This window comes from Lutjanus erythropterus, chromosome 15 (genome assembly GCF_056507025.1).
Source record: "Lutjanus erythropterus isolate fLutEry1 chromosome 15, fLutEry1.hap2, whole genome shotgun sequence".
Taxonomy (NCBI): domain Eukaryota; kingdom Metazoa; phylum Chordata; class Actinopteri; order Lutjaniformes; family Lutjanidae; genus Lutjanus; species Lutjanus erythropterus.
This window is the reverse complement of record NC_139331.1, coordinates 861,085-887,702: the sequence shown is the minus strand read 5'-3', so window position 1 is coordinate 887,702 and position 26,618 is coordinate 861,085. Positions and strand designations below refer to the sequence as shown.

At 40.1% G+C, this 26,618-nt stretch overlaps 1 protein-coding gene across 1 annotated transcript in view; it reads right to left on the bottom strand.

Annotated features, from left to right (window-relative positions):
- Positions 1 to 26,031, bottom strand: part of kcnk10a (potassium channel, subfamily K, member 10a) — a 39,654-nt gene extending 13,623 nt beyond the window's left edge. Inside the window, exons 1-2 of the mRNA XM_084737323.1 lie at positions 25,213 to 26,031; positions 20,315 to 20,700 (exon numbers count right to left, since the gene is read on the bottom strand). Of these exons, the coding sequence (XP_084593449.1) occupies positions 20,315 to 20,700; positions 25,213 to 25,267 (441 nt within the window). The 5' untranslated portion in view covers positions 25,268 to 26,031. The remainder of the gene's footprint in view (positions 1 to 20,314; positions 20,701 to 25,212) is intronic.
- Between the last annotated feature and the right edge of the window lie 587 nt (positions 26,032 to 26,618).

Here is a 26,618-nt window from a genome sequence, read left to right as displayed (position 1 = left end):
GTGACAGCAGAGATAATTGGACTGACGACATTAAACGGCCCTCAGTAACTGATAAAGGTTTCTTTCAGGATGGCAATACTGATGTTCTTAAAATATTACACAGTAGTTAGACATTGGTTGTGACACCAGCCAGAGATGAATAATGGAGAAGAGAAAAAAACAGACCACCTTCACCATGTTAAAATGATGAAGTACTGTATAATATATATTAATATATATATATATACATATATATAAGAATTCACATTTTTCATCAGGTATTCAAAATTTTCATGATCAAAGTTCCTTTCTGTTCTGTTAACACTCAGTGAACCTCTGTAGTCTCTGCTCTCAGACAGCAGCTCTCTTCATCAAGTAAAGAATTGTATATTTTGCATTCAGTTTTTTTTTTTTTTTTTTTGTTTGACACAACTCTTGGAGCAGCTGAACTACACTGGTTTTTTACTACTATCAAAAGTAACATTCCATAAAAAGTAAGTGTAAAAGTATCATTCATTTGCACTCATACTGTAGGGAGACACCACCGCAGTAATGACGTCTTATTACCTCGTGGTACTTCACCAGAATCGTCTCTACATGGTTAGTGAGGATTCTGTCTGACTGTCTGACTGAATGTCCACTCTTCAGTGTCTGCAGGGTCTGAGCAGACAGTTTTCACTCCTAAATATCATCATATGCTCTGTTTGCTGCTCATGCTACTGTTGGTGTTGATACTGCTGTTGTGTAGTTGTGGATAGTGTTAACTATTGCACACACATACTGGATCACAGAAACAAATTAGCCACTGTGGCCCCAAAGGTTGGACAACACAACAGTATTAAAATCAGTGTGCCTCATAATTATTATTGGCTCATTCACAACTGTGTGGTTTGTAAGTGGTGGTCTCACAAGACCAGAAGCAAAGAGGAGACCTGTAAACAAGAGCCTACCTACAACCCTGGGGAAATAAACAATAAATAGCTGCGTTCACTACATTTTGGTTGTGCTGAGCAAAGCTTAAATATGATATCTATGGAATAATTCTCCTGCTCAAACAGCCATCATTGTTGAAGCAAGTTCAGCTTCAATATGTTTAAATCAAGCTTTAGAGACATGCAAACACTCCAGCAGTCCTCCATGTCATTGTGAATGAAGTGTTACTGTTCAATATGTGAGCAGAGCAACATCATTTAGATTCATTGAATCGACCATGTGACAACATTACTTTGGCTGGGCGACAGTAACACCTCACAGGGGACTGCAAAGAGAAAATTCCAAACTTCTTCAATCCATCAGACCGCTCATCCTGTTACATAACAGCGGCTGCTTCTCTGTGGTGTGTGCGTCTGTGCAGTGAGTGAGCCCGGCTGAAGAGCAGGGAGAGAGGGCAGAGACAGGGCAGACATCAGGAGCAGGAGTCACACTCAGTGCCAGTCTGCCCTGCAAGTGTCCATCCTGGCAGATGGAGTCTCAGTGTAATGAGCCACGCTCAGGGTGAGATGGATAGCGTGGCCGGCTGAAGGACAAACACACAAGGTCACGACTGATGCAGAGAGATACAAACTCAGAGCGAAAGCGTCACTTTGTTACACACTTGTAGATTTGCCACAGACTTCTGCATTTTGTTTGACTTCCACTACTAGTAAAATCACCCTATTGCTTCATGTTAAAATCAAATTAATTCACTGTTGAGTGTAATATAAAGCAAAGGGAGGGCAGGGATGAGGGTATAACTTTATTGTATTTCCATCTTAGCACAGAGATGCATTTATTTAGAGCAGTGTTTCACCACATACCAGTTCAGAAAATATTGAGCTCTCCAAGTAACTCCTGACTGTTCTGCACTGTTTGGTGCTAGCAGGTTTGGTGAAGACTTCACTGGTACATCTTAAGTAGCCACCAGCCCTCATGCTTGGTTCACTGTTGTCAGAGGTGGGAAGTAAAAAAAAAAACATAAGACAAACAACATAAAAGATGTAGTAAGACAAAAGAGACATGAGATGAAAAAGATGTAATATGATGAAAAAACACAAAAAAGTCATAGCAAGACAAAAAACAACATTAAAGATGTAACATAAAGAGATGTGACAAGACGAAAAAAATGTAGAAGACAAAAAAGATGCAAAAATATCATATAAGACTGCTACGTTTTACTTTTGTACATTTCAGAACCTTTACGTTTTCACTTTCACTGCAGTAAACAAGTTGAATCAACACCTCTACTTTTACCAGAGTCTTAAGAGTCTGTGGACTTTTGCCTCTTTGCCTCTTTTGATGTCATCTTGGACTTTTGGAAACACTGATCACCTTTTCACAATTTTGAGACATTTTACAGGCAAACAACAATTAATCGATTAATCAAGAAAATAACCAACCAATTAATTGACTTTGAAACTCATTGTAGCCCTAAAAATAAGCACTTAATATCTCTGTGTATGTATAATACTCATAAAGGCTTTAGTTTGTCCTCCAAGCAAATGACCATGATGTTACTCTCAGATCAACTTCATGTTAAATTGTATGTGATCCAATGTGCCTGACATCCTCTGTGTTTCCCTGGGGACCCACTTTTTTAAAAATGACAAACCATTGCAACCCAATTCACAATAAGCCTTATCAATAAATTCTGGAAAGAGTTCATTTGTGCAAAGATGAACTTTCCTGATACTTTTTACTGCCATTTCTTAATCACTTTATATAGACGCTTTATTGAAAATATATACAAATGTACAAACTGTATAAATGATAAATAAATGCATTTAGACTGAGTTAACATCTCATTTCCTCTTATCAGCAAAATAAATGTATTTAGATGAAATTAACAGGCTCTTGTTTTTTCCTCTCATCAGTAAAACTATGCACACATTTTAAATGCTTTATAAAAGGTGTACTGCAGATATAAATTTGTAGAATTTCCTCCATAGTCTTTTATTTATTTGGGGACCCAAATAAAAATGTCATGCAAATATAATGAGTGAATACATCTTTAAAATCATAATATGTAACATTTCCTAATAAAATCAAACAAACAAACAAACAAAAAACAATGTAAAGCCTCATATAACCATAATCCCTTCCAATCTTCACTTATGAGCCACTGTCAGTGTGTGGTGGTGGCTCTTTTTGCAGACACTTCCGTCTTTGAAACTCAGCAGTCAACTATCTCTCTGGTGTGTTCACAAACAGCTCAGACAAACCCTACTGAGTCTACCTTTAACAGCAGGACAAAAATATTGTGATGTTATTTTCATCCCTCCCTGGTCTCTTTTAGCTTTACTCTGGTTAACACCAAAGATAGGCTACCATGATAAATTAAACCTTCACTGGTATTTTACATGCAGATCAGTCTGACAGATGATATACAGTATCTCACAAAAGTGAGTACACCTCTCACATTTCTGCAAATATTTAATTATATCTTTTCATGAGACAACACTGAAGAAATGACACTGATACAATGTAAAGTAGTCAGTGTACAGCTTGTATAACAGTGTAAATTTACTGTCCCCTCAAAATAACTCAACACACAGCCATTAATGTCCAAACCGCTGGCAACAAAAGTGAGTACACCCATAGGTGAAAATGTCCAAATTGGGCCCAAAGTGTCAATATTTTGTGTGGCCACCATTATTTTCCAGCACTGCCTTAATCCTCTTGGGCATGGAGTTCACCAGAGCTTCACAGGTTGTTACTGGAATCTTCTTCCACTCCTCCATGATGACATCACAGAGCTGGTGGATGTTAGAGACCTTGCGTTCCTCCACCTTCCATTTGAAGATGCCCCACAGGTGCTCAATAGGGTTTAGATCTGGAGACATGCTTGGCCAGTCCATCACTTTTACTGTCAGCTTGTTTAGCAAGGCAGTGGTCATCTTAGAGGTGTGCTTGGGGTCATTATCATGTTGGAAAACTGTCCTGCAGCCCAGTTTCCGAAAGGAGGCAATCATACTCAGCTTCAGTATGTCACAGTACATGTTGGCTTCCTTCTGGGACGACAGCCATGCAGACCAATATGATGCAGTGTGTGGCGTATGGTCTGAGCACTGACAGGCTGACTCCCCACCCCTTCAACCTCTGCAGCAATGCTGGCAGCACTCATACGTCTATTTTCCAAAGACAACCTCTGGATATGATGCTGAGCACGTGCACTCAACTTCTTTGGTCGACCATGGCGAGGCCTGTTCTGAGTGGAACCTGTCCTGTTAAACCGCTGTATGGTCTTGGCCACCGTGCTGCAGCTCAGTTTCATGGTGTTGGCAATCTTCTTATAGCCTAGGTCATCTTTATGTAGAGCAACAATTCTTTTTTTCAGATCCTCAGAGAGTTCTTTGCCATGAGGTGCCATGTTGAACTTCCAGTGACCAGTATGAGAGAGTGAGAGCGATAACACCAAATTCAACACACCTGCTCCCCATTCACTCCTGAAACCTTGTAACACTAACGAGTCACATGACACCGGGGAGGGAAAATGGCTAATTTGGCCCAATTTGGACATTTTCACCTAGGGGTGTACTCACTTTTGTTGCCAGCAGTTTAGACATTAATGGCTGTGTGTTGAGTTATTTTGAGGGGACAGTAAATTTACACTGTTATACAAGCTGTACACTGACTACTTTACATTGTATCAAAGTGTCATTTCTTCAGTGTTGTCCCATGAAAAGATAATTAAATATTTGCAGAAATGTGAGGGGTGTTCTCACTTTTGTGAGATACTGTATATTGACAACTAATTCACACTATATTCAACAAATAAAGACTTAAAAGATCTTAAAAACAGAAACAATTCTGTTTTGTATTTTTTACTTTCCATGTAAAATCATCAGTTTTTCTACTGTAACTGGCAAAACTGATCAGATCGGGCTGACGAGGTGTACTTTGTGTGGACTTTACAACATGTTCGCAGCTTCTGTTTTACAAGAGAAAAGGTCTATGTTGTAACCCCCCACCCCCACACGCCACCTCACATGCTTTTGTCCTTAACTTGGGCATCACAGAAATAGCAGGCAAGAGAGTCAAGACAGTAGCAACCAAGGAGGAGCTGATAATGCTGGTGTCTGAATAGCTGGAGCTGTGCAATGTGATGCTAGCCATGCATGAGGACAACCAGAAGAAATACTGGGCCTGGGGCAACATCTCCACTAATCTAGTACATGTGTTGTGGACCTTGGTTAGGTTGTACCACTGCTAGTTTACCTGTCATCATAGCCTTGAATTGCAGCATCTAGCTTGTCTTAGCAGTCACCATTGATGTTATTACTCCTCCTTGGTTTCAATACTCAGGTGGACAACAGCTTGACAATAGTATTAATGCCCTGTGGCGCTGATTAGCTAATCATTAGTCACCCCATGGCACTCACTGGTCAGTCAATTTCCAATTAAGAAACCGCTGTTGCATGTCACAACGCCAGACCAGAGAATGAGTCAACTTGATGAAGTGGGCAGATTTAAAAGTCTGGAGTATTTCCTCACTGAAAGAAGGGCAAAGAACGGCACTGAATGTCATGATGCAGTGCATCTTCCTCACTCCTGTTTTCAGCTGCCCCTCCCCTGTGTCTTCTGTTGGTCCCCTGTCTGTCTTCTCATTGTCTGTGTTTGTGTGTTTGTCTGGGTGTGGTGATCTATCTCACTTCTGCTTACAATTAACCTGCAGACCTGTGACTCATCCATTCATCCAGTTCCTGTAGTATAAAGACTGCAGCTCCTCTCCGCTCAGTTTGATTGTATGATACAGACACCTCTGTGGTTGTGTACATACAGTTTTCTGTTCAAAGAGAAATTACTGACAACATTTCCAGTAAACCCAGTTTCAGTTTCAATCCAAAATCAAATGTTTTAGTTCATCTGGATACACTGTTAGTTTCTCAGACATGACCCACTGCTTTGTTGAGTACAGTGTTGTGTAAATGGTGGAGAAACTGAGACAATTGACCCTCTGCTAAGCAATGCCTCCAAACAGCAACTGTCCAGTCATCAATCATCAATCATAACTAGGGCTGGCAAGCTTTCCATTTCTCTCCATGTTGAAGGTGTGCAGGAGACTCTGAGAAGAGCAACACTCAGTGTTTCATCAGTCTGGACGAAGCCGTCTTTTGTTGTCTCTCAAAAACATGAAACACAAGAGCACACGTGGAGAATGGATTAAACTGTTTTCATCTGTTCTAATATAAGCTGAATGAATGTAACAATGTCTGGCTAACTAAGACTAGCTTATTAGCTGCAGTAACCTTTCCTCCAGCTAAACTTGTCAGATCCCACTGCATCTGCATTTGGAGGAGGATGTGGGCTGATGCAGAATTAAAGTGGGTCAACAACAATGCATCTCTCTCTGGCCCGCTGTCTCAGGTCTAAGCCGGGTTAGCTTAGCTCTTATCCCGACTGTCTTCAGTAATATTTTTCACGGTCCAACTGGTCCGTCCTGGTGATCCATGAAAGTGCGCTGCACTAATCGAGTCCCTGCGCTTCATTTTCCCACATTAATGAGTGTATTTCTGTCATCTATAATGTAGATATACCTGCTCTATTTCACCATCCAACCAATGTTTGCTGAGATGTAAGCTACTGTAGCTTTAGCCTCCCTCTGTTAGCATTAACATTATATCATGTATGCAGCTGTTAGCTAACTTTACATTTACACTTTCACAGGTTTCTTGTTTTAAAATTTGTCAGATGGAAACATTATACGTGAGACTTCTCAGCCGACTCAAGGAGATAGCATTAGCATACATCAGCCAGATACACTTATAAAATCTGCTTGTGAGTCATTATTTTAGCCAGCAAAATATCAGCTAAAAGCTGTTGTTGTTACATCTCTAAGGATTCAAAGACCTCACGTTTCAACAATCATTCCCAATTTCAATGTTAAATCTGCCACTGTAAAATGCATCAATGCAGTGCCAGAATAGAAAGTTTGGCAGGCTTAGCAACAGTAACAGTAAGGGTGGTTTTTGAAGGGTCAGTTGTAATAAATGCAAACTATCCTTTAAACTCTGTCACAACATATACCCATGCAGACTCATATGTTGGTATTGCCCCGTGATCAAGCGGTGAAAAGTGAGTAGAGTACATTAAGTCGAGTATAATTTGAAGGTAATTCTTACTTAGTTTATGTGTATACTATGTTACAATTGAGAGGCAAATGCTGTAGTTTTTAACCCACTACATTCATTTAATAACTTAAGTTAGTAGTTACTTTCTAGGTTAAAGCAATAGTTCACCCAAAAATGAAATTTCACTCAATATCTACACATCCCTGTGCTGATGTGAAGATGGGTGAAGTGCTGCTGGAGCTTCAGCAGAAAACAGCATTACAGCCAAATCCAGTACAATTGAAGTAAACAATGACCAGTTTTTAAATGTACAAAAAAGAACACAAAAAACCCCAAAATGTCTCCATACTGCATGTGGTATAATCCCAGTGTTAAAATTTGACCCAAAAAGACACCATTTACACCATGTTTTTAGCCTAAATGTCAACTGTAGCCTCTCAGACCTGATCTGCGTGCACACACCTGAAGCCAGCTGGAGGTTTCGAACTCAGAAAACTTCTTGCTGTGAGGCGACAGTGCTAACTACTGAATCCTCATACCACCCCACTACCCAGCTACCCAGCTATATGTAAAATAATAAGTTATAATGAATATTAAAACATTTTTGGTATTTTCATTGTCAGTTACTTACTTTCTCCATGAATTGATTTATTAATCCATCTTGTCAGTTGCAAAATATTATTTTCATTATTGATTAATCTGTTGATCATTTTCTCTATTAATCAATTAGTAGGTCTACAAAATGGTGAAAAATGTCAATCAGTGTTTCCCAAAGTCCAAGATAACTTCCTCAAATGTCTTGTTTTGTCCACAACTCAAACATATTCAGTTTACTGTCAGAGAGGAGTAAAGAAACCAGAAAATATTCACAATGAAGAAGCTGAAATCAGAGAATGTCCTTAAGACTTCCTTAAAAATGACTCAAATAGATTAATTTCTTATCAGAATAGTTGGGGTTAGGGTTAAGTAATTGATTAATCATTGCAGCTTGTAATCATACTCTGGTACCACGAGCACTTTCTTGCTCTCTGTTGTCACAGAGAGGTGAGACACACCACTACAGTGCCCACATGCAGTGCCTCACGTCCTGCTGTCTTCGTCTCATCACTCACTTGTCTCACTCACTATATCTGTTGTCATGTTATAACCTTGTTATATCTATCTTTAAATAAAAATCTAGAATGTTATGCCCTCACTGTTGAGTCAGTTTTTTTCCTGGTATCAAAAGTGGTACTGAATACTGATATGTTCAAGGTATCATATCAAAATAAGTAATTCCAGTATCATGGTAACACTAAATCAATGAGTAATTACAATGCAATGATATAATATACATTACTCTGAAATGGCCCATTTTGCAAAATAGGTACATTTACTTTTGGTACTCTGATTATATTTTGATTCTAGTACTTTTGTACTTTTGCTTCAATAAAAATAAAAATGTAAGTAAAAATATAAATGCGAACTGTGGTATTGCTACCTTTACTCAAGTAAAACATCAGTACTTCTGTGCAGATTCAGAGAAATGTGGAGGCAAAGGTTCAGCAATCGAAAGTGAAGGCAGCTCAGTGGCCTTTCTGCTACCATTTAAATCAAAGGAGAGCGGGGCCTGGAAATGTTGCTGGAGGAAGCTGTCACCTGCTTGCTCCTGGAACAGACAGAGAGCGCTGCAGTGATATTCATCTGCTCCTGAATCCTTGACTGTGGCATAGGCCTCCCCGTCTCAAGGCTGAACCTCTGGGCTGAGATAGTGGAGCAGGTGGCACCTCTTTGAGCTCGGCTTATCAGCTGTCCTTTGTCCCCTGTCACTTTCATGTTCTGCTTGAGCAGAAACTCTGCAGTACTCAAAATGCAGTACTCAAAGACCCACAGCTCAGACTGCACCAGGGTGGGACCCTGAGGGCTGACAGCAACATCTGTGTACAGAAGCTGCTGATGTATGTTTGCATTTTCTATCAGAAGATTTCCAGCTGTTACTGTCTCCATCAGAATGGGTGAAAAATGTCTCCATTTAGACTCTATGACATTAAAACTCTTCCCTCAGGGTTCAGCTCTGTGATGCTTGAATTATTCTGAATGAACATTCCATTTACAAATCACTACCAACCAAATAAAAACAGCAGGATTTACATATGTATTGTTGGCATATATGTATGAATCAGATCTGTGGCTAATCAAGAATGTTTTACTGCTCCAAATAGAAACAATGCATGCTGCCATATTTGCTGAATTCATCCAAAATTGATCTAGAATCTCAAAGTAAATTAAAATGGAAGAGTATTATGAGGTTTCTACAAAATGTAATCCTCACTTTCAGCTAAGCGTTAGCAGAGCACACAGAATATTAGACACATGGGTTACTTAGTCTTTTCATCAAAGTGCCAGATATTTCAGCACTGTCTCGGAAAAATTTTAATAATTAATTTGTCAGTCATGTTTCAGGAAAAAAAAAAATTGCTGAGTGGATTATGTTCACTGGCAACAGCCTTTCTATTCCCGGAAGTGTTAGGGACCACACAGAGGTTGTAGGGAGGTGATCAGGATGGATGATGCATGTGAGACTTTGATCAAGGACCAGGGTAGAGTCTGAAATCCTCTCTTATCTCAGTTAACGGTGGCATTAAGGATTTTTGGTGATACAGAAACCTTTCCTCAAGATAGGAAATTAGCTGTTACAGAAGCATCCTAACTGAAGTATCCAGTGTTAAGATGACAAAGACCCTGTCCTAACTTCAACATAACTGTCTGAAATGAAAGCAGCACTGCTGATATGTCTGTGTGGAAATGACAATGAAGATGGGAACAAAACAAACATTTGATTATAAGGCTACTCAAACCATATGGTGATGCTTTAAATTACTTTCAATTTCTTGGACAGACAATTCAATTTTATTTTGATCGATGTGCTGTGTCCATTCAAATCCTTATCATGGACATGAAGAAAACTTCCAAAAAATCCCCAAAAAGGTGGTGTTTCTCCTCCTCCAAGACACAATTAATTCCTTTGACCCATCAAGGCCAAAACTGCACACTTGTCTTTCTTGGTCATTCACAAGCTAGCCAGTGACAGTGAAGACAGCTGTTGTCATGGATACAGGCAGTCTTGCGTACATGTTAAACATAGATACAGGCCTGACAGGAGGAATACCAATTAAACAATTAAGTTTCCAGCTCTAGTTAGGATCCTAAGTTAAGATTTGTCCTATCTTGGAAACTTAACTGGGAAATGTTCTGTGATGAGGCCCCTGACTTACATAATAAATCGTACATGTTGTTAAGTTTGGGCTATTGTCATGGCCACATGGTTGGTACTGTCCTGTGATTGGCTGCACACAATCAAGAGGGCATGTGTTGAAGGAGGGAGGAAACACAGCCTGTTGAAGGATGTTGCATCATCATCCCACTTTGCCGTTCTGTATAAAACATCCAAACTTGGAATGTGGGAATTACTGTTCTGCTGTTAAACCAGCAGTGGAGGTGGTAACACAGTCAAACCGGTATGTGTGGAAAATTACATGTCAGTCTGCCCTTAACCTCAACCAAGTGCTGTGAATTGCCTGAGCAGAACCTTGTGACCTCTTACAAAAAGGATCCTTGGCCACAGACATTCCACCTCCAACCCTAACCCTCCTCACATGGTTTCATTTTATAAATTGAGACAATATTTCAAGAAGTACAAAAACTGAAAGTAAATGCGTATTATTCCCACTAATCATCTTATGAGCACTAAGATTTATCTTGTGAGCCTTTTGTGGGGCCCAGCTCCTAAACTGGGAGCTACTGGATTTCCACCATTTTACTGCAGAACAAGTACTTTTACTTTTTATACTTAATGTTTTACTGATAACACTTAGGATTTTTTATCATAGAAGATTTTGAATGCAAGGCTTTCACATGTAATAGAATATTATTATCTTGTTCTATTGTTGTTGTTTTTTTACTAGTAAAAGGTTTGAGTACTTCTCCCATCACTGCTAGCAGACAGGGTTGGATATTTTCTAAAACAGTTCATGTTCTCTACCAGTGATTCATCCAGCCTTTAAGGGCTCCAACAGCCAACAACAACAAAAAACCTTTTTTATGTGTGAAATAGACAAGAATTTGCAACCCTGGATGCCTAAAATAACCCCTCCCACTTTACTGTTCTACAAACAGTACTAATCTCGCTCATCATCATCCTTAACAAATCTCTCACGCCATCAATCATCACATGATCATCATCATCCTTTGGGCTACTGCATCATTTGAGTGAAAAAGCATTGTGCAAGAGACGGTCTGCCAACATACATTCGTCAGATGTTTTTTTCAGTGGCGGTGAGCACTGACAGCAACCAGAGGACAACCTCTACAAGGTCTGCTTGCATTCCAACAAAGATCACAGCACTGTACAGGAAAGTGAACTCTGACAGGACAGACTGATGAGGAAAACATTTAGCTCAACATGCTAACCAGTCTGATAAGCTGATCCAGTCACCTGTACATCAGTCAGCAGGACAGTGGCACTAATCCTATGGAAGTTTGAGTGCAACTTCCCATCAACCCGTTATTTTGATAAGGAATAACTAGAACTGTGATAAAAGCCAAATTACCGTGATCATGTGATGCCTACCATGGGGTTGAACTCATTACCGTCATCACCACAAATTTTATTCTCATGCTGAGATCAGCACATTGATCTATTAATACATCTATGGATCAATGCTGTCAAACACAGGTCGGGTTCACAAGTCAGGAACACAGCCTGTGATTGGTCGACTCAACCCAAGGCATCCTGGGATTGCCTATGGGCAGCTAACCACATACTAACAACAACAAATATTTTCAACATAGTAAAATGGATAAAGAAGTACAGAAGACATTCAATATTGTATTCATTGTGGATTTATTTTACCACATCTCCAAGAAGACACAGCACTTCATGATCACCTGTTTTCTGAATTACACTGCTTCTAGTCTGACTCAAGGGTGCACACTGTGGGTATAAGTCCTGCTATTGGTCACTAGCTTCAAGCAGCATCACAGCATCTGCTATCCAGGTTTTCAAAAACCCCAAGAAACAAGAACATCCTCCAACTTACACGCTTCAGGAAGCAAATTAGCACCTGGGACACTAACAGCATGATTGTAAACAAGCTAACAGCTGTTACCTTTTCTTTTGCAGTGATGCAGTCATTTTAATGCCAAACTGCAAATATTCCACCAAAACAAGTTCCCCTCAAATTATTTTGCAGCAGGACTGTCACTGAATCCTGGGCTTAGCTCCACCCCAAATGTTTGTGATTGGTTTCAGGAAAAAAAAATAAGGCAAAAACTGTGGCCAGATAACGGTGTTGAGATAGAGCTGAAGGTCACAGCTCAAAAGAAATGGCATGATGCCAGCCATCACTGCCACAGTACACTCTGGCTGTAGGACCCCGTTCTCTAGGGTCCTAAAGGCTTCACTTCCATCCAACAGCTTCAAACTATTGCCATGACAACAAAAACCCAGTCAACTTTTCTCTCATTACCCTCTGACAACCTTCTGCTTTCTCACTGACTGAAGTTGGATCACAGCCAGTCTGAGGTGCTTTTTTCCGCCTGTCCTGTGCAATGCAGTGTGAGCTCCTTCAGTTATCAGCAGCTAACACACTGCTGCTGGCAGCTGTTCATGTACAGTAATGGACTGCACACTCCAACCGATCCCCCTGACCCCCCCCCCCCCAAACCTTCACTACTTACTGACACGTTGTATGTCACAGCTATCCAAAACCAAATCCACTGTTGAGTATTGTGTATAGCCATTTTATTTTACTTTGAATTGATTCTGTTTTTTAATCAATAAGAAAGATTCAAAATTTGTGAAAAATTGTGGTTGCCTTGTACTCTATGACAATCAGAGGTGGGAAGTGACTAAGTACAAATACAGTACTGTATTTGTATTTTATTTACTTATACTGTACTTAAGTATTTTTTTCAGGTACCTGTACTTCTAGTACAGATACTGTACGAGAAGATACAGATACTGTACTAATATCCGTATGTCTAGTACAGATACTAGTATTTTTTTTTATTTTTTTGCTTTTTTGACCACTTTACTTTTACTCCCTACATTTTGACATAAATGTGTATTTTCTACTTCTTACATTTTCAAAATGGCTTGTTAGTTTAAATGTATTTGTAACACATAGAAAATATGATTCTATCTATCAGTGCATGGCAGATCAATTAAACAGGCGTAACAATGAACAGAAAAAGAGAACAAGAAAACAATTATGTAACAAGACAAAAAAGACATGTTGAAAAAGGACAAAAAACAACTACAAAGATATAACAAGACAAAACAATAATGTAATGAGCTGAAAAAGATGTGACTAGACAAAAGAATGATGTAAAGAACATAACAAGTTGGAACACAAAATAAAAGACATAACAAGATGAAAAAAAAGACAAAAAGACAAAATACTTGACAAACCAGACATAACAAGGCATAAACAGTGTAACAAGACAAAAAAGACATAACACAACGAAAAAATGTGTAACAAGGCAAAAAAGATGAAAAACTACAAAAAAGAAAGACATAAAGATGAAAAACAAACACGATTAAAGAGATGTAACAACAGTAGAATTTATGTAAAGTATATAACAAGAAGGGGGCGACTCGACCACAGAGAACAGGTTCAGGTTCAGCCAGTAGAAAAGTCTTTACTGTACTTTTACTACTTACTGTGCATTTCAGAGCCTGTATTTTTTCACTTGTACTTGAGTAAAGAAGTTTAATTTGTACTTCTACTTTTACCAACATCTTTTTTACACCAGTATCTGTACCTCTACTTCAGTACAGAATGTGTGTATTTTTGCCACCTCTGATGACCATGAAGACAACCACTTTTATCTTAATTCATAATTTACAGCGATAATTAGTGTTTGGGACAAATTTATATCATTAATATTTTTTATTCTGTCACTCACCTCACAGCCTTTGTTGCATCTGCTGAGGCCAGAGCAGATTAGTACAAAGTACAAACCATCATATTTACTCAAACAACACCCAACACTGCTATTGTTAATATTTGCTCCACCAGCACCACAAACACACAATATTACTTTACTTTCTTGTAGAAACAAGAAGACATGCTATGTATCCATGGGGCACTGTGATAGATTTTAGGACCCAAAGCTCAACAGCAAACAGCAAATACACTTCAGGGACCCTGATTCTCTAAATAATAACCCCACACAGAGCCCCTGTCTACATCTCCCCGAACACACACCACTCCAGGTCTTTCAGCAAGGACTCCCTCAAATGTAAAATGGGTCATCAGACTTGTGTAGCGTACATAATAATGTTAAAAAGGACACACACACTGCACCCTGCCTACCTTTTACTACAGCCCACAGCATGCAAACAGTCAAAATTCAGTTAATAATCACTACAACAATGAGTCAGGATCCTCCTGACTAATTGTTGTAGTGATTATTAACTGAGTATAATGAGTCATACAGCTGTAGGTTGCTTCACAATCAATGTAAATACATTCTCTAAGAGATAAAGTCTTGCTTGTTATTCAGATCTCTGGTAAATAGAACCCGAATGGATTAGGGCTGGGCGATCATTTTTATTTTCATATCGTCCAATCATGGTTACTCAAGATTGCTGATATCTGGCGATCTGATCAGCTGGGCATGGCAGGAGTAGAAGAGGGTGGGGAGAGGTGCATCACAGCACACCAGTGAATTACCAACATGGACTGCAAGCTTATGTGTTGCTGTCCAATGTCTGTTTTAGGGGTTCAACGAACACCAGAGTATTGTGGATGCTGGGCAGAAACGTAGCAAAACTTGTGCATTTTGAATCGAAAATATTTTAGTGTGGATTTCGTCTTAGGGTAGTTGGGTTCATTGGTCTGAACTAATGGGAAAAAAAATATCCATTGCTACATTTTAGTTGTAGTCTGCTTCCTGTTCACACTAACTTTTTACAAACAGTTTGGCCGCTTATCATTCCAGTGACTGGAACAAGTTTATGCCACACTTTAATGCTCCTGGCTAACCCGGTATATTTATGTTCTCTGGTGTCACAAAGAGCACATGAAGAAAAAACAAGACAGACAGGAAAGTAGAAATAGAAGAAGTAAGTAGAAGTAGTAGTAGTAGTAGTAGAAGTAAGTAATGATTCTGGACTTGCTACAGTGGGCTCGCTGTCACACACTTTTAATGGACTGAATGAACTGACAAAGTAGGATAGAGTAGGATATAAGCACAGCAGTTTGAACAGCTTTTGACCTATTAATCAGCTAAAATATCTACTTCCTAACTGGAGGCGATGCGAATGAGCAAGCAGCAAGCAAGCAAACAGCTGATTGTTTCAGTTTCTGTCCTGACGTGCTCCATGCGTCAGCGAACAGGCTGAGCGACATGTCACTTGTTTGTAAAAACACTCACCCTGGCTCTATATTGGCTAAGTTTCATGCATTTGCTTCTCCTCCAAAACTTTTTTTTTGGCCAAAAGCGACTCTAATGACCTAATGACGTTTAGGTTTTCCCTCATCAGCGCAGCCACAACAAGAAGCTAATTAACAAGGTTGAGAGCACCTTTTATATGATCCACAGCAGTTTTTTTATAGGAATATGCTCAGAGGACGAGGTTTGGAAGGAAACTGAAGTAAACTATCACCCTACTATGAAGAAACCAGACTGATTTTAAAAAATTACATTAGTATGAAAAAATAACTTCTGCAGAGGGAGAAATAAAATCATCTTGACTTACTTGACTTAATCCTCTTTGCCCTCTTGGGAGCAGTGGGCGTCCACCATGGGCCTCCACCTCACTCTCTTCTGCACAGTCATCTTTACTTCCTGTCAGAAGGTTCTGATCTTGTTTAGCTCATGGAGTGACATTTTTTCACTCCTCATTTGCTTGAATTTACTTGCCAGCTCCCATTCATACATTTTACTAAATGGTTAGCATAAACATATTCATGGCTTATAAAGATCATTTATCAATTAAAGGTAGAATTAGAAGGATTTGTCTGAACTGTTCTTACTGATGCTTCCTTTAATTAATAGTTGATCTGTATAATCGATAGGAAAAGCTCAGACAAATCTTACTGATTGTACCTTTAATGATAATTGATCTGTGTCAGTAAGATTTGTCCGAGCTGTTCCTAAACACACCAGAAAGACAGCTGATTGTTGAGTCTCATTTCCAGGAAGTCAAATACCAACATTTTGAGTTGCTAAATGTCTCAACCACAGCAAAATAATGAGAAGTGCAGGCAGAGTGCTGCACATTCTCAGCACCAGCACACACTTCTAGTGGGTAAGAGTGATGATTGAAATTGATTATGTTTCTGTTTCTGTTTCAGGGAAATTGTTGCATGTGCTTTTAAGTTATGCTAAAATCTCATACATACGTTCATAAAATCCTGTTGTTGGTTTGTTTGCTTTCACACCACAAACTAACCACACAAGTAATCTGCTTGTTTGGTCAGCACATGATTGCTTTCATACTAGCCCAAATGAACCACACAGACCAGACCAGGGTCTATTTTAACTGGACCAAACAGGTTAGGTGTGAAGGCACACTTGGTTTATCTCCTTGCAGGCTGCAGCCTTCGGCTAATTCAGCGGCTCTCTGAGCTCAGCTGCAGTGGTGGTGCTCTTCATTATCCTGTCCATTATCGTACAGGATTTCACTGCTGCTGCGGTCAATAGCTGTCCGAGCCTAACACTACATGTTACTAAAACGGAGCTTTACGAGCTGGCTGTGAGCATTTTGGCTATGAAAACTCCTGGTGTCAGTCAAATTAAGATCTGTTTACGAGATCTGGCTTTCAAGCCTTAATTCATGTTCATGGAGGTCTAGAAGTTGGAAACCTTGTTTCCAGATCATTTTCTCAAACTGAATGTGAGAAATTTGGCACCTAACATTCAAATAATTGCCACAGAGATCTTACAGGAGAGGAAGGCTATATGTAAAAAAACACTCACTTAATAGTCCCTTTTACACATGAACCTTTTCTTCTGCAGATGTAGGGCAAATGAGAAAAAACCCTCAGAGAATAAATAAAATCTCTCTCTAAATGTTCAGCTTTCATACCAACTGGTTCTAGTCTGAATATCCAGCTAAACGCTGTACATTTAGTATGTGACAAACAAGTGTGAGCATGATTTCTTTGGCGCGCATGATGGCCAGTAATTACACTTTTATAGCCTTTGCTATGGCAGCAGGGCATGCAGATGCAGCAGCTGGTAACACACTCAGATTTAGCAAATTAAAATAAAAGTGCAGCAACCACCATGCCTATACTGCTGATACACTCATCAACATCAGAAAAGGAAGTGCAAGAATTGGATGAAGTGCAGATGACCTTGAGATGAGATCAACCGAACCAAATGTCATTGCAAGCAGTGTGGTAGACCAAGGAAGAGGGGGAAGCAAGCAGTAATATGAACTCAGCTAGCCTAGCTTGGACCTAAAGCTGTTGTCTGGTTGTGGGACAATAAAATTGGTGAAATAAGAACAGCATCAAAGCTGGCCTGGACCCTCACCAGTGTCCGTTCAGAACCAACATATCCAAAATGAATGCCATCTCCACTGCCCTCCTCTCAGTCTTCACTCACTGTGAGGAAAACAACTCCTACATCAGAAAGCTGTTTGTTGATTTCAGCTCAACATTCATCACAATCCCCCCCATGAAGCTGATTAGCAAACTGAACATGCTGAGCTTGACAGCCACATTCTACAACTGGATATTTGACTTCCCCACAAACAGATCCCAAACAGCTTCAATTGGCACTCCTCCACTCCTCCTCCACTTTATTGCTCAACACTGGAGCCCCCCAGGGCTGAGTGTTCAGCCCCGTCCTGGTCACACTGTACACCCATGACTGCAGCCCCTGACACAGCGAGAACTACTGTAAAGTTTGTAGATTCTATAATTTTGTTTTCTTGAACAATGACAAACAAAGCTCCATCTTAAATCAGATTGCACCACCATCATCATCAGCTTCATATCAGAAGCAAATCAACACTCTTGCAGAGTGATGCACAGAAAACAAGATACTGAGAAGGTGCCTGTGTACGAAACTACACCAAAATCTCACTATACAACCCTGTTCTGTAAGGATAAATAAATCTTTACTATCTTAAAATGTTAAATATGTTTTTAAGTCCATCAGAGATGAGGTCTGTGAGAGAAGAGAGAACACTCTTCTTTGTTGATGTCTCCAGCAGTGACAGCACTCCCTCTGCGGACAAGACGACAAATGTCCTGTGAGAACTGCAACTCTATGGTCCAGTCACGCCTGAATAAAGCCAAAACAAACAAAAAGCAATTACTGTAACATATAGAATGTTTCTGATTCCAGGTCTGAAAAGGGTCTGAATAGATGAAAAGTTTGCAATACTGTCTGAAGGATACCCAGATCTGCAGTAGAGTTTCTTTGCTAGAATTTCCAGAACTGACTGTTATACGAGGGACTACAGATGGAAATTTGCTTCTGGTTATATCTGGTGCAATAAAATGGATTGTGCATAGTCCCTGTTGAACAATAAAATAAAAAATAAGAAAGCTGTTTAGTGTAAAGGGAGGATCACAGAGCTGGGGGTGTTTTCAGCGACAGAGGTAAGATTTACACAGACATTACAAGACTATGACTCCTAAAGCTCTTCTCTGAATACTGGTTTTCTTTTTCCATAGTAACAAATCCCTGATGGATTATGACACGATGGCTGAGGTTTTAACTCACCACACATTTTCAACTGACAGAGAGCGATCATTTAATATCACCACAGGGGGTGGTGGCAACAACCAGGAGCTGAAGGATGTCACCTCCTGGCATGTATACTAAAGGAAAGAGCCAACACAAGAAACACTCAGCTTATTATCAATCAGAGGGAACACCACCACCCACCAGGCACCAGTGACAGGCACCCACAGGCAAACAGAGCAGCAGCGCCCACACACCACCTGACACCTTCCTCAAGGACTTTTCAATAACCTTCAGCGTCTTCTTCCTCAGGACTTCAGGATTTATACTATCGGTTATTCCAGTGCATATACTTGCTAGGACAAATTTATTTCCTAGAATTGTTTGAGTTTTTCATGGACTAATATGGAATTTGAGAGACAGTTGCCAAAGTTGCTGCAGTCATTAGTGGATGATGTTGATGTGTTGGTTCTTGATGTTTTATCAGACTGCTTGTGCTGAGCAGCTGCTTTTCAGAGAGTGGTATTGGGAGTGGGGTATCGAAGTAGTGTAGCACAAGTATGAGTACATGAGGACAGTATCAGACCAATATGATGCTGGTATTGGTATTGGTGCATCCTTAATATATTAGGAACGATATATTGAATTCACTTGACAATACATAAATAAATATACAGTGAAGGTATGACTTTATGAAAACATAGAGACATACTTTAAGTTTCAAAGTGAGTAGTAGTCAGAGTGATGGGGAAATTACTACTTCACTTGATCATCTAGTCTAATATTATTGACAGAATGTTTGCTTATTTGAAGTGAATTGTTTTATTTTTGAAAAATCTTCCCATTAATCTCATCACTATCACAGCATTCCATTGTTAAAGGCAGATATGGTACGAGGACAGTATTCCATGTGACCTCCAACAATCTTCACTGTAAACAAGGTATACTCTATTAGGAATGCATGATTTGGTAAAAAAAAAAAAAAAAAAAGTCATATTGTCATTATTTTGACTGAAATTGCAGTACAATTAGTGGAAATGTTTTCTCACACATTTTTCCTTTTTCAAAAAATTGCGATTTTGTTCTGGCTCTGCAATTTGCACTTTGCACATATTGCTCTTTATTGCAATTAATTGTGCAGCCCTATATTATATATTAGCAAGCTAATTTTGGCTAAGCTAAAATCTGTTCAATCAGTTACAAATGTTTCTTAGCATAAGAGCTAATCTCTCTGTAAAAAATCATAGTGAAATTATAGTAAAATATGCTAATCCCAATTTCCCAGAGTTCCATCACATCAACATCAAATAATTTTTCTCTTTCAACCCATAGAAACTTGTTTGGAAAATATTGTTTCCACATTCATGGAACTTCATGAGTTTCAAGAATGTATTGAGACATCTACACTTTGTATGTACTAGACAGTTGAGTGTGGTTTGTATCCAGTTCCAGGGTGGTTGGCAGAGTGTGGAGTATGTGTGGAGCTTGAATAGCATCAGATCGATATGAAGCTCAGGTTTCAGTAGACCTGAGTCCCCACTGGGGACCACAGCCAGGTCTGAGGGAAGGCTGGAGTATCGACCAGCAGCTGCTCTTACCTTGATGATGGCCTCCAGCTCGTCCGGAGACACACACGGGTGTTTGTGCAGGAAGGCTGCCTTCTCTGCTGTGATGGTGATCTTCTGGTTGTTTTCAAATGGCTGCTCCAGAGCCTGAAACACCAGGCCCCCTGCCACCAGGTAGGCCACCACCACCACGAACACCGCCAGCACCGTCTTCAGCTTCATCATGGTGAAGGGCGCTGAGCCGTCAGCCACCGCCTCCATGCTGGCCACCATGCTGGGGGGGCGGGTGGAGACGGACAGGCGCGGCACAGCGCAGCCCATCGGGTTCTGCATGGTGGCCACGCTGGCCTGCACCAGGCTGGACTGGAGCATGCCTGGCTGGACCTTCTTGGGGGGGACCAGGTTGGTCTGCACTGCCACTGAAACAAAGGACAGATGAACAGCTGCAGTATCTGCGTGATGCAGTGATGAAGGCACTGACGTGCAACAGGTGAACAGCATGAACGACTTTCATATCAGCACAGACAAGGACTACCTGTTTCATTTCAAAATATGTGAAAATACCTGTAAGCGCAAAGAGAGGAGGAAGGAAGGAAGAAAGAAAGAAAGAAGGAAGAAGGGAAGAAAGGATTAGTCCTCAGGGCCAACCAGTCTGAGAGAATAGTCCATATGGGGACTATAAAGTAACAGGCTGAGTTATTTTTAAGGCCAGATTTTAAAGGCAAACACAGTGAGACTATAAAAGAAAGAAAAATGACCATTACAGCTATCCCATTTTATCTCCAGAAGCCATTTTTGTCCAAGATTCATATACATCTGCCTGTTTGATAGAAAGGAGCGATGTATATGCCTTTGAGCTAAGAGACTGATGGACCTACAGGGCCGACAGGCAGGAGAGAGGAGGCTCCATCAACCCCTCAGCTCACAAAAGCTCCACTGCCCGACAACAACAGGAGGAAAACCCTCGACACAAATACATGATTTCAGTCTCCTCCTGATGAGCTGTCGGAAATCATAAACATCCTGTTGGAACTCCTTTATTTCTCTTTATCTACCTCTCCTGTATGTGGCACAGATTGATTTTTTTTGCATATTTTACATTTGAAAGAGACTTTAGTAGACATACAGCGACTCCGCCTGCATAAACAGTTAAATGTCCATTATAAGTCCAGAAAACTGTGTCAGAAACATGCAAAAGTCAGGTGAACTAGTATAAAGACACACACACTATGAGTAAGCTGTAGTGGATGAATGGAGTAAAGTGAACCCAAAATGAAATGGAGTCAAAATTGATGTTTAAGTATTTTTATCATATACATACATATATATATATATATATATATATATATATATATATATATATATATATATATATATATATATATATATACACACACATCACTTCAGTATCTGGTCTATCGATGATAAAAAGTAATTTTGTAGATATTCTCAGGCATTTTTAAGGATATTTCATACATTTTCTTCTCCTGGAAAATGATTACAAACTGTTTATCATTCATCCTGCACTCAGGGATAATACTAAATTAGCATTCAATGAAATGTTTTCTTGTTTACAACATTCATCAGAGCAGACTGCAGTGTTCTGTGAGCCTCGCTGTACAAAAGAACAACTTTATAACTTTATTCACTGATATATGTTATATAGAAAATATTTTCTGGTTTCGGCTCTGATAACCACTGTCTGCTCAGCTTAAACTAAAGTAGATACCGTAACTGTTAGCTAGCATTAGCGATAAAACCTCACTTAGCAGCCTCGAAGCGATCATGATCGGTCACTAGCACAAACACAGCCTCCAAGACTGACAGGAAATACAGAACAGAGGTCATTTACGGAGTTTCCATAAGGAAAGACAGCTACTGCTGTTAACTTGGTTAGCCGTGACTCAGCCACGGACTACCAAGAGCCAAATCTGGCAAGAACTCCACATCGGCAGTGTAACCAGCTGTCAAACTGGCCTCTGTTGGTATTGGAGGCTATTTTGGTTTGAGCGTGTTCCCTGGGAGCTTTCAGTCTATGAAAGGCCAGCTAATATGACTGCTCTTGTTCCAACATCCATGGACCGCTTTAGCTGCATGTCAGGCAGCAAAACGTGCATTCAGTGCTATTGGCTACTGTAAACACTAATCAATGTCCACAACAAGTCCTTCCCTAGCTACTTGTTTTTACAAGAAACATGCAATATGCTTAAGCAATAATCAATCTGCAAGCCTTTCATGGGAATGTAAACTACAGGACTTCTACCCAGGAGACTGAGCTTCTTCTACCATGTCAAGTTTACGTTGACATTTTATCTTCAATTTTTAAAAATATATGTTTTCAAAACATTTTCAATTTTCTGCTGTTTGTTTAGGTTCAGGCAACAAAAGTACTTGGTTAGGTTTAGGAAAAGATGGTTTGGGTTAATAGACTGTTAACCATGTGTTAGAAAAGGCTGGATTGATTTCTGCCAGAAAGGGCTTTCTGGAATAAAGCTATGAGGACTAAGTCCTTTGATGTGCAAAAATAACACTTATTATGTCGTAGAGATGTCATCAGGGTCATATCAGTTTGGACATAGAGACTCCACATTGGTGACATTAGTCTGTACTACAAACTGTTGGTATGGATGTGCGCATTTACCAGGCAGAGACCAGCAGCGTATGACAATCGTCAGAACACCAGTACCCACTGTTTTCAATGTGATCCTGCATCTCATGTGTCCACCTGTGGATTATTATGGGTTGACTCTCGCCAGATAAGCAACTTTAAAAAAAAATAATAATAAAATAAATCCCATTCACCTCCAAATCAGATAAGGATAGATAGATTGTTAATACACAGTTGATTGCTGAGTTGTCGATATTTGATTGATTTGATTTGATCGACTCATGAACGACTCTTGTAGTTTGTAGTTTAGAAAGTATTACAGACACAAGATGAAACTGAGAGAAGGGCAGGACTGAGAGAGAAAAGCAACAGTTTCAAATCTACTTCAGCACCATAGACAGCTCCATGGATTCATCGACACACAGCTCTGTTAGACTGCTGATATTTCAGAGCCATGGTCGGGGTCACACAGTCTAACTGTCACAAACCTCAGTCAGATAAAGGATCAACATGTCAGGCACATTAGACTTATTCAACATAACATATTCAACTAAACACCCCCCTGCTCCTTCATTCTCTCTACTACAATCCAGCTCAAATCATCATCTTATTGCAGCTATAGAAAGTTAATTCGTCACCTTCTAAAAGTATTTGGATAGAAAATCTAAACTCAAGTCTAGGTACCAGCTTTATCCAGAAACTTTATCTCAGCCTTCATCAGCAGATGGAGTTTGATGATGAACAGATGAAGTTATGAGTGGACTCTCTCCTTGCCTTCGTAGAGGTGATATAAGAATGAATGTGAGATACAGCTGAAAGCTCTGTAAAAAAGCTAGAAAGTGGTCCTTCAGTTCAAAGATACTAGCAATGAAAACCTTCACCTCATGCATGTACCTCATTAAAAGTCTATATAAGTGTAATATAGCAAAGGCAGCATGTTGATAAATATCACCTCTCCTGCTCTGCTGCCAATTGTCTCTGAGAAGCAACACGTACAGGCTGTTGACTGAGTGTTGATTAGCTCCCAGTGTGACTGACAGCAGCCGAACAAAAAGAAAGAGGTGGATTTTTACATTTCATCATCATCTAGTCACTAAATATTGTTATGTAACCATGTGTTGTGGAATCGTGACCACTGTGACTGACGTTTAGCACACTTCTAAACAACAATATAAAGCGCTGCTTTTATTTATGTAACCAATCAGCTGCAATGAGCTGTTGTGTTCACATGCAGGTGTGATGATGAACAGCACTTTCAGAAAGCAGAGAAGTGATGGTGTGAAATGAAATGAGGATGTCACACCTCTGTCTCGGTCATGTGCTGAACATATCAATGACAGCAGACAGGTAAACAGGTGCTGATGAGGCTGATGGCGTGTGAGAACGTGACACACATGCAGGATTCAGGGGGATCTACCCGCTGCTGGATGAGGTAATGTGTACATCCTTCCACTGCATCACACTGAAGCCTTTGTTTACAGACAGCAGAGCCTCGCTGTGGGAACAAGCTGCTCACGTTATTTTTTCCATTTCCGCCCAAAGAATTATTCTTCAGGTATCAACACATGTTGTCCTCGTGTTCTGAGGACCTCAGTGAAGACGCGGCTGCAGTAAACTTCAGCATGCAGCAGCAGACGACTCTGCTGTACCAAAAGGATGTAACACTATATAGAATATCATGATATCACAATAAAAATGTCTAAATACCAGACTGTGGTGATATTTACAGTTATATTACGACTAATTATTTTATTTTATTATCTTTATTTTGTTTTACAAAAGGGCTGCTATTGACTGCTGCATTGTTTTTGTTGTGCAGTTGTACATACATCATTCAAACAATCATTGCCAAAAACATTTCATGTTAATCTTTGCACATGCTCAAGTCATGGCTGCCACTTTTATTTTATTGTGCCAAAGAAGAACAGCAGAAGGAAAACTAGTTTATATGTCGTCATTTTTCTCTCTTTTTTGAATATTGTGATGAATATCATATTGTGGACTTTTTATCATGGTATTATGGTACCATGAGGTTTTGGTAACTACATCTCCACTGTGGCATATTTCTGTGGAAAGTCAACTTATGGTCACCATGAATCTCTGATTGGCAGTCTGTTGGAGCTGAAACACTCACAGTAATGCAGAGCAGGTAAAGGCTACTACAGACTGCAGCATTGCATTTCAACACACGCAGTAATGACATGATGTTAAGATGAATTTGCTGAGGATCACAGCAGAATGTGGTGGCTGAATGCAGATGGAACAGCAGCAGACTCATTGCAGCTTCATGAAAACAATGGAACAGACTAATGGGCAGTCTAACCTGGTGGGGGGTTCATGTTCCCAGGTTTTCTTGGATTCTCAGCTGGAAATTTCATCTTGGTTCCTCTGGCTCTGGGTGCTTCTGCTGGCTGAAATAAATGTCTCTAATGTCTCACGGTCCTCTCGGTGGATTCCGTCGACTTTAACCGAGACAGGATGGAGAAGGGCAGGCGGTAAAAACACATCATGGTTCTGCTGTGGTGGCTCAGAGGATGCTTGGTTGGATGCGGCTCCTCTTCTCTCTTCAGTGCCCACGGCGCTCCTCAGGACACACACCCACCGCTCGCCGCATCATCACCGTCTGCACTGTGTGTGTGTGTGTGAGTGTGTGTGTTGTAGTAAACAGCTCGCGGCGGGAGACGGGAGCTCCATTGAAGAATCGAAGGTTTACATCGTGATGGATGTTTCTCTGTGATGTGTTTAGGAATCAGCGACTTTGCACTGCGAGGTGTCAGGATCCACCTCTCTCCTCTCCGACGCAAATCTGCCTGTGGTGCGCTTCGGTTCGGTCTCCACGCCGCGGCGCAGCAGCGTGCCAGGCGGCTGCGTAACACAAGACACGACGTCAGGTTACTGAGATAACACAGAGCCCGGAGGAGAGAGAGAGGGGAGAGGGAATGGAATGATTACAGCAACAGTGTTTCAGTGTTAACACAGACACCTGCCTGTTGTTTTAAAGGGACAGTTCACACCAAAATGAAAAATACATGTTCTCATTTTACCTGTAGTGCTGTTTATCCATCTATATCAGGGATCTACAACCTTTATGGTCAAAAGAGCCATTTTGGTAAAAAAAAAAAAAAAAAAAAAAAAAAAGAAAAGAAAAGAAAAAAGAAAGAAAAAGAAAAAGAAAAGAAAGGAAAGGAAAATCAATTTCTTCCTTTCCCTGATGATATGACTTTTTTAAATTTGCTATCCATAGCCAGTTTATGGCGACTCAAGAAAACTAACCACCACATACTTCCATGTATGTATACATCCTTTACATTGGCATGGACGTTCAACAATACATCCACCAGAGGGCATCACTCAGAGTAAAAAAATACCTAAAAGAAGTAGAAGAGTCAAAAGACCACAACCATTGTTGCCAGGTCTGCCTTTTCCCCATGAGATTGAGCTACTTTTTTGTCTGCTGGCTGGTGGACCTATTTTGCATGCAATTACATTAATAACATCTACAAATACACATCTGTATTTTAAACTAAATAATTTATTTGTATCTAAATGCTTCCAAGCTGACACCAGATAAGCACACACACACAGACCTGGCACGTATCACTTGCACGGCCATGTAGACATGCAAATATGACATACCACCCATCGGTGCCAGTTTTATTGACTGTATTATCCTACAGAAAATGTGCACAAATATGGATGAAATGAACACAGGAATGGACAGAAGCTCTG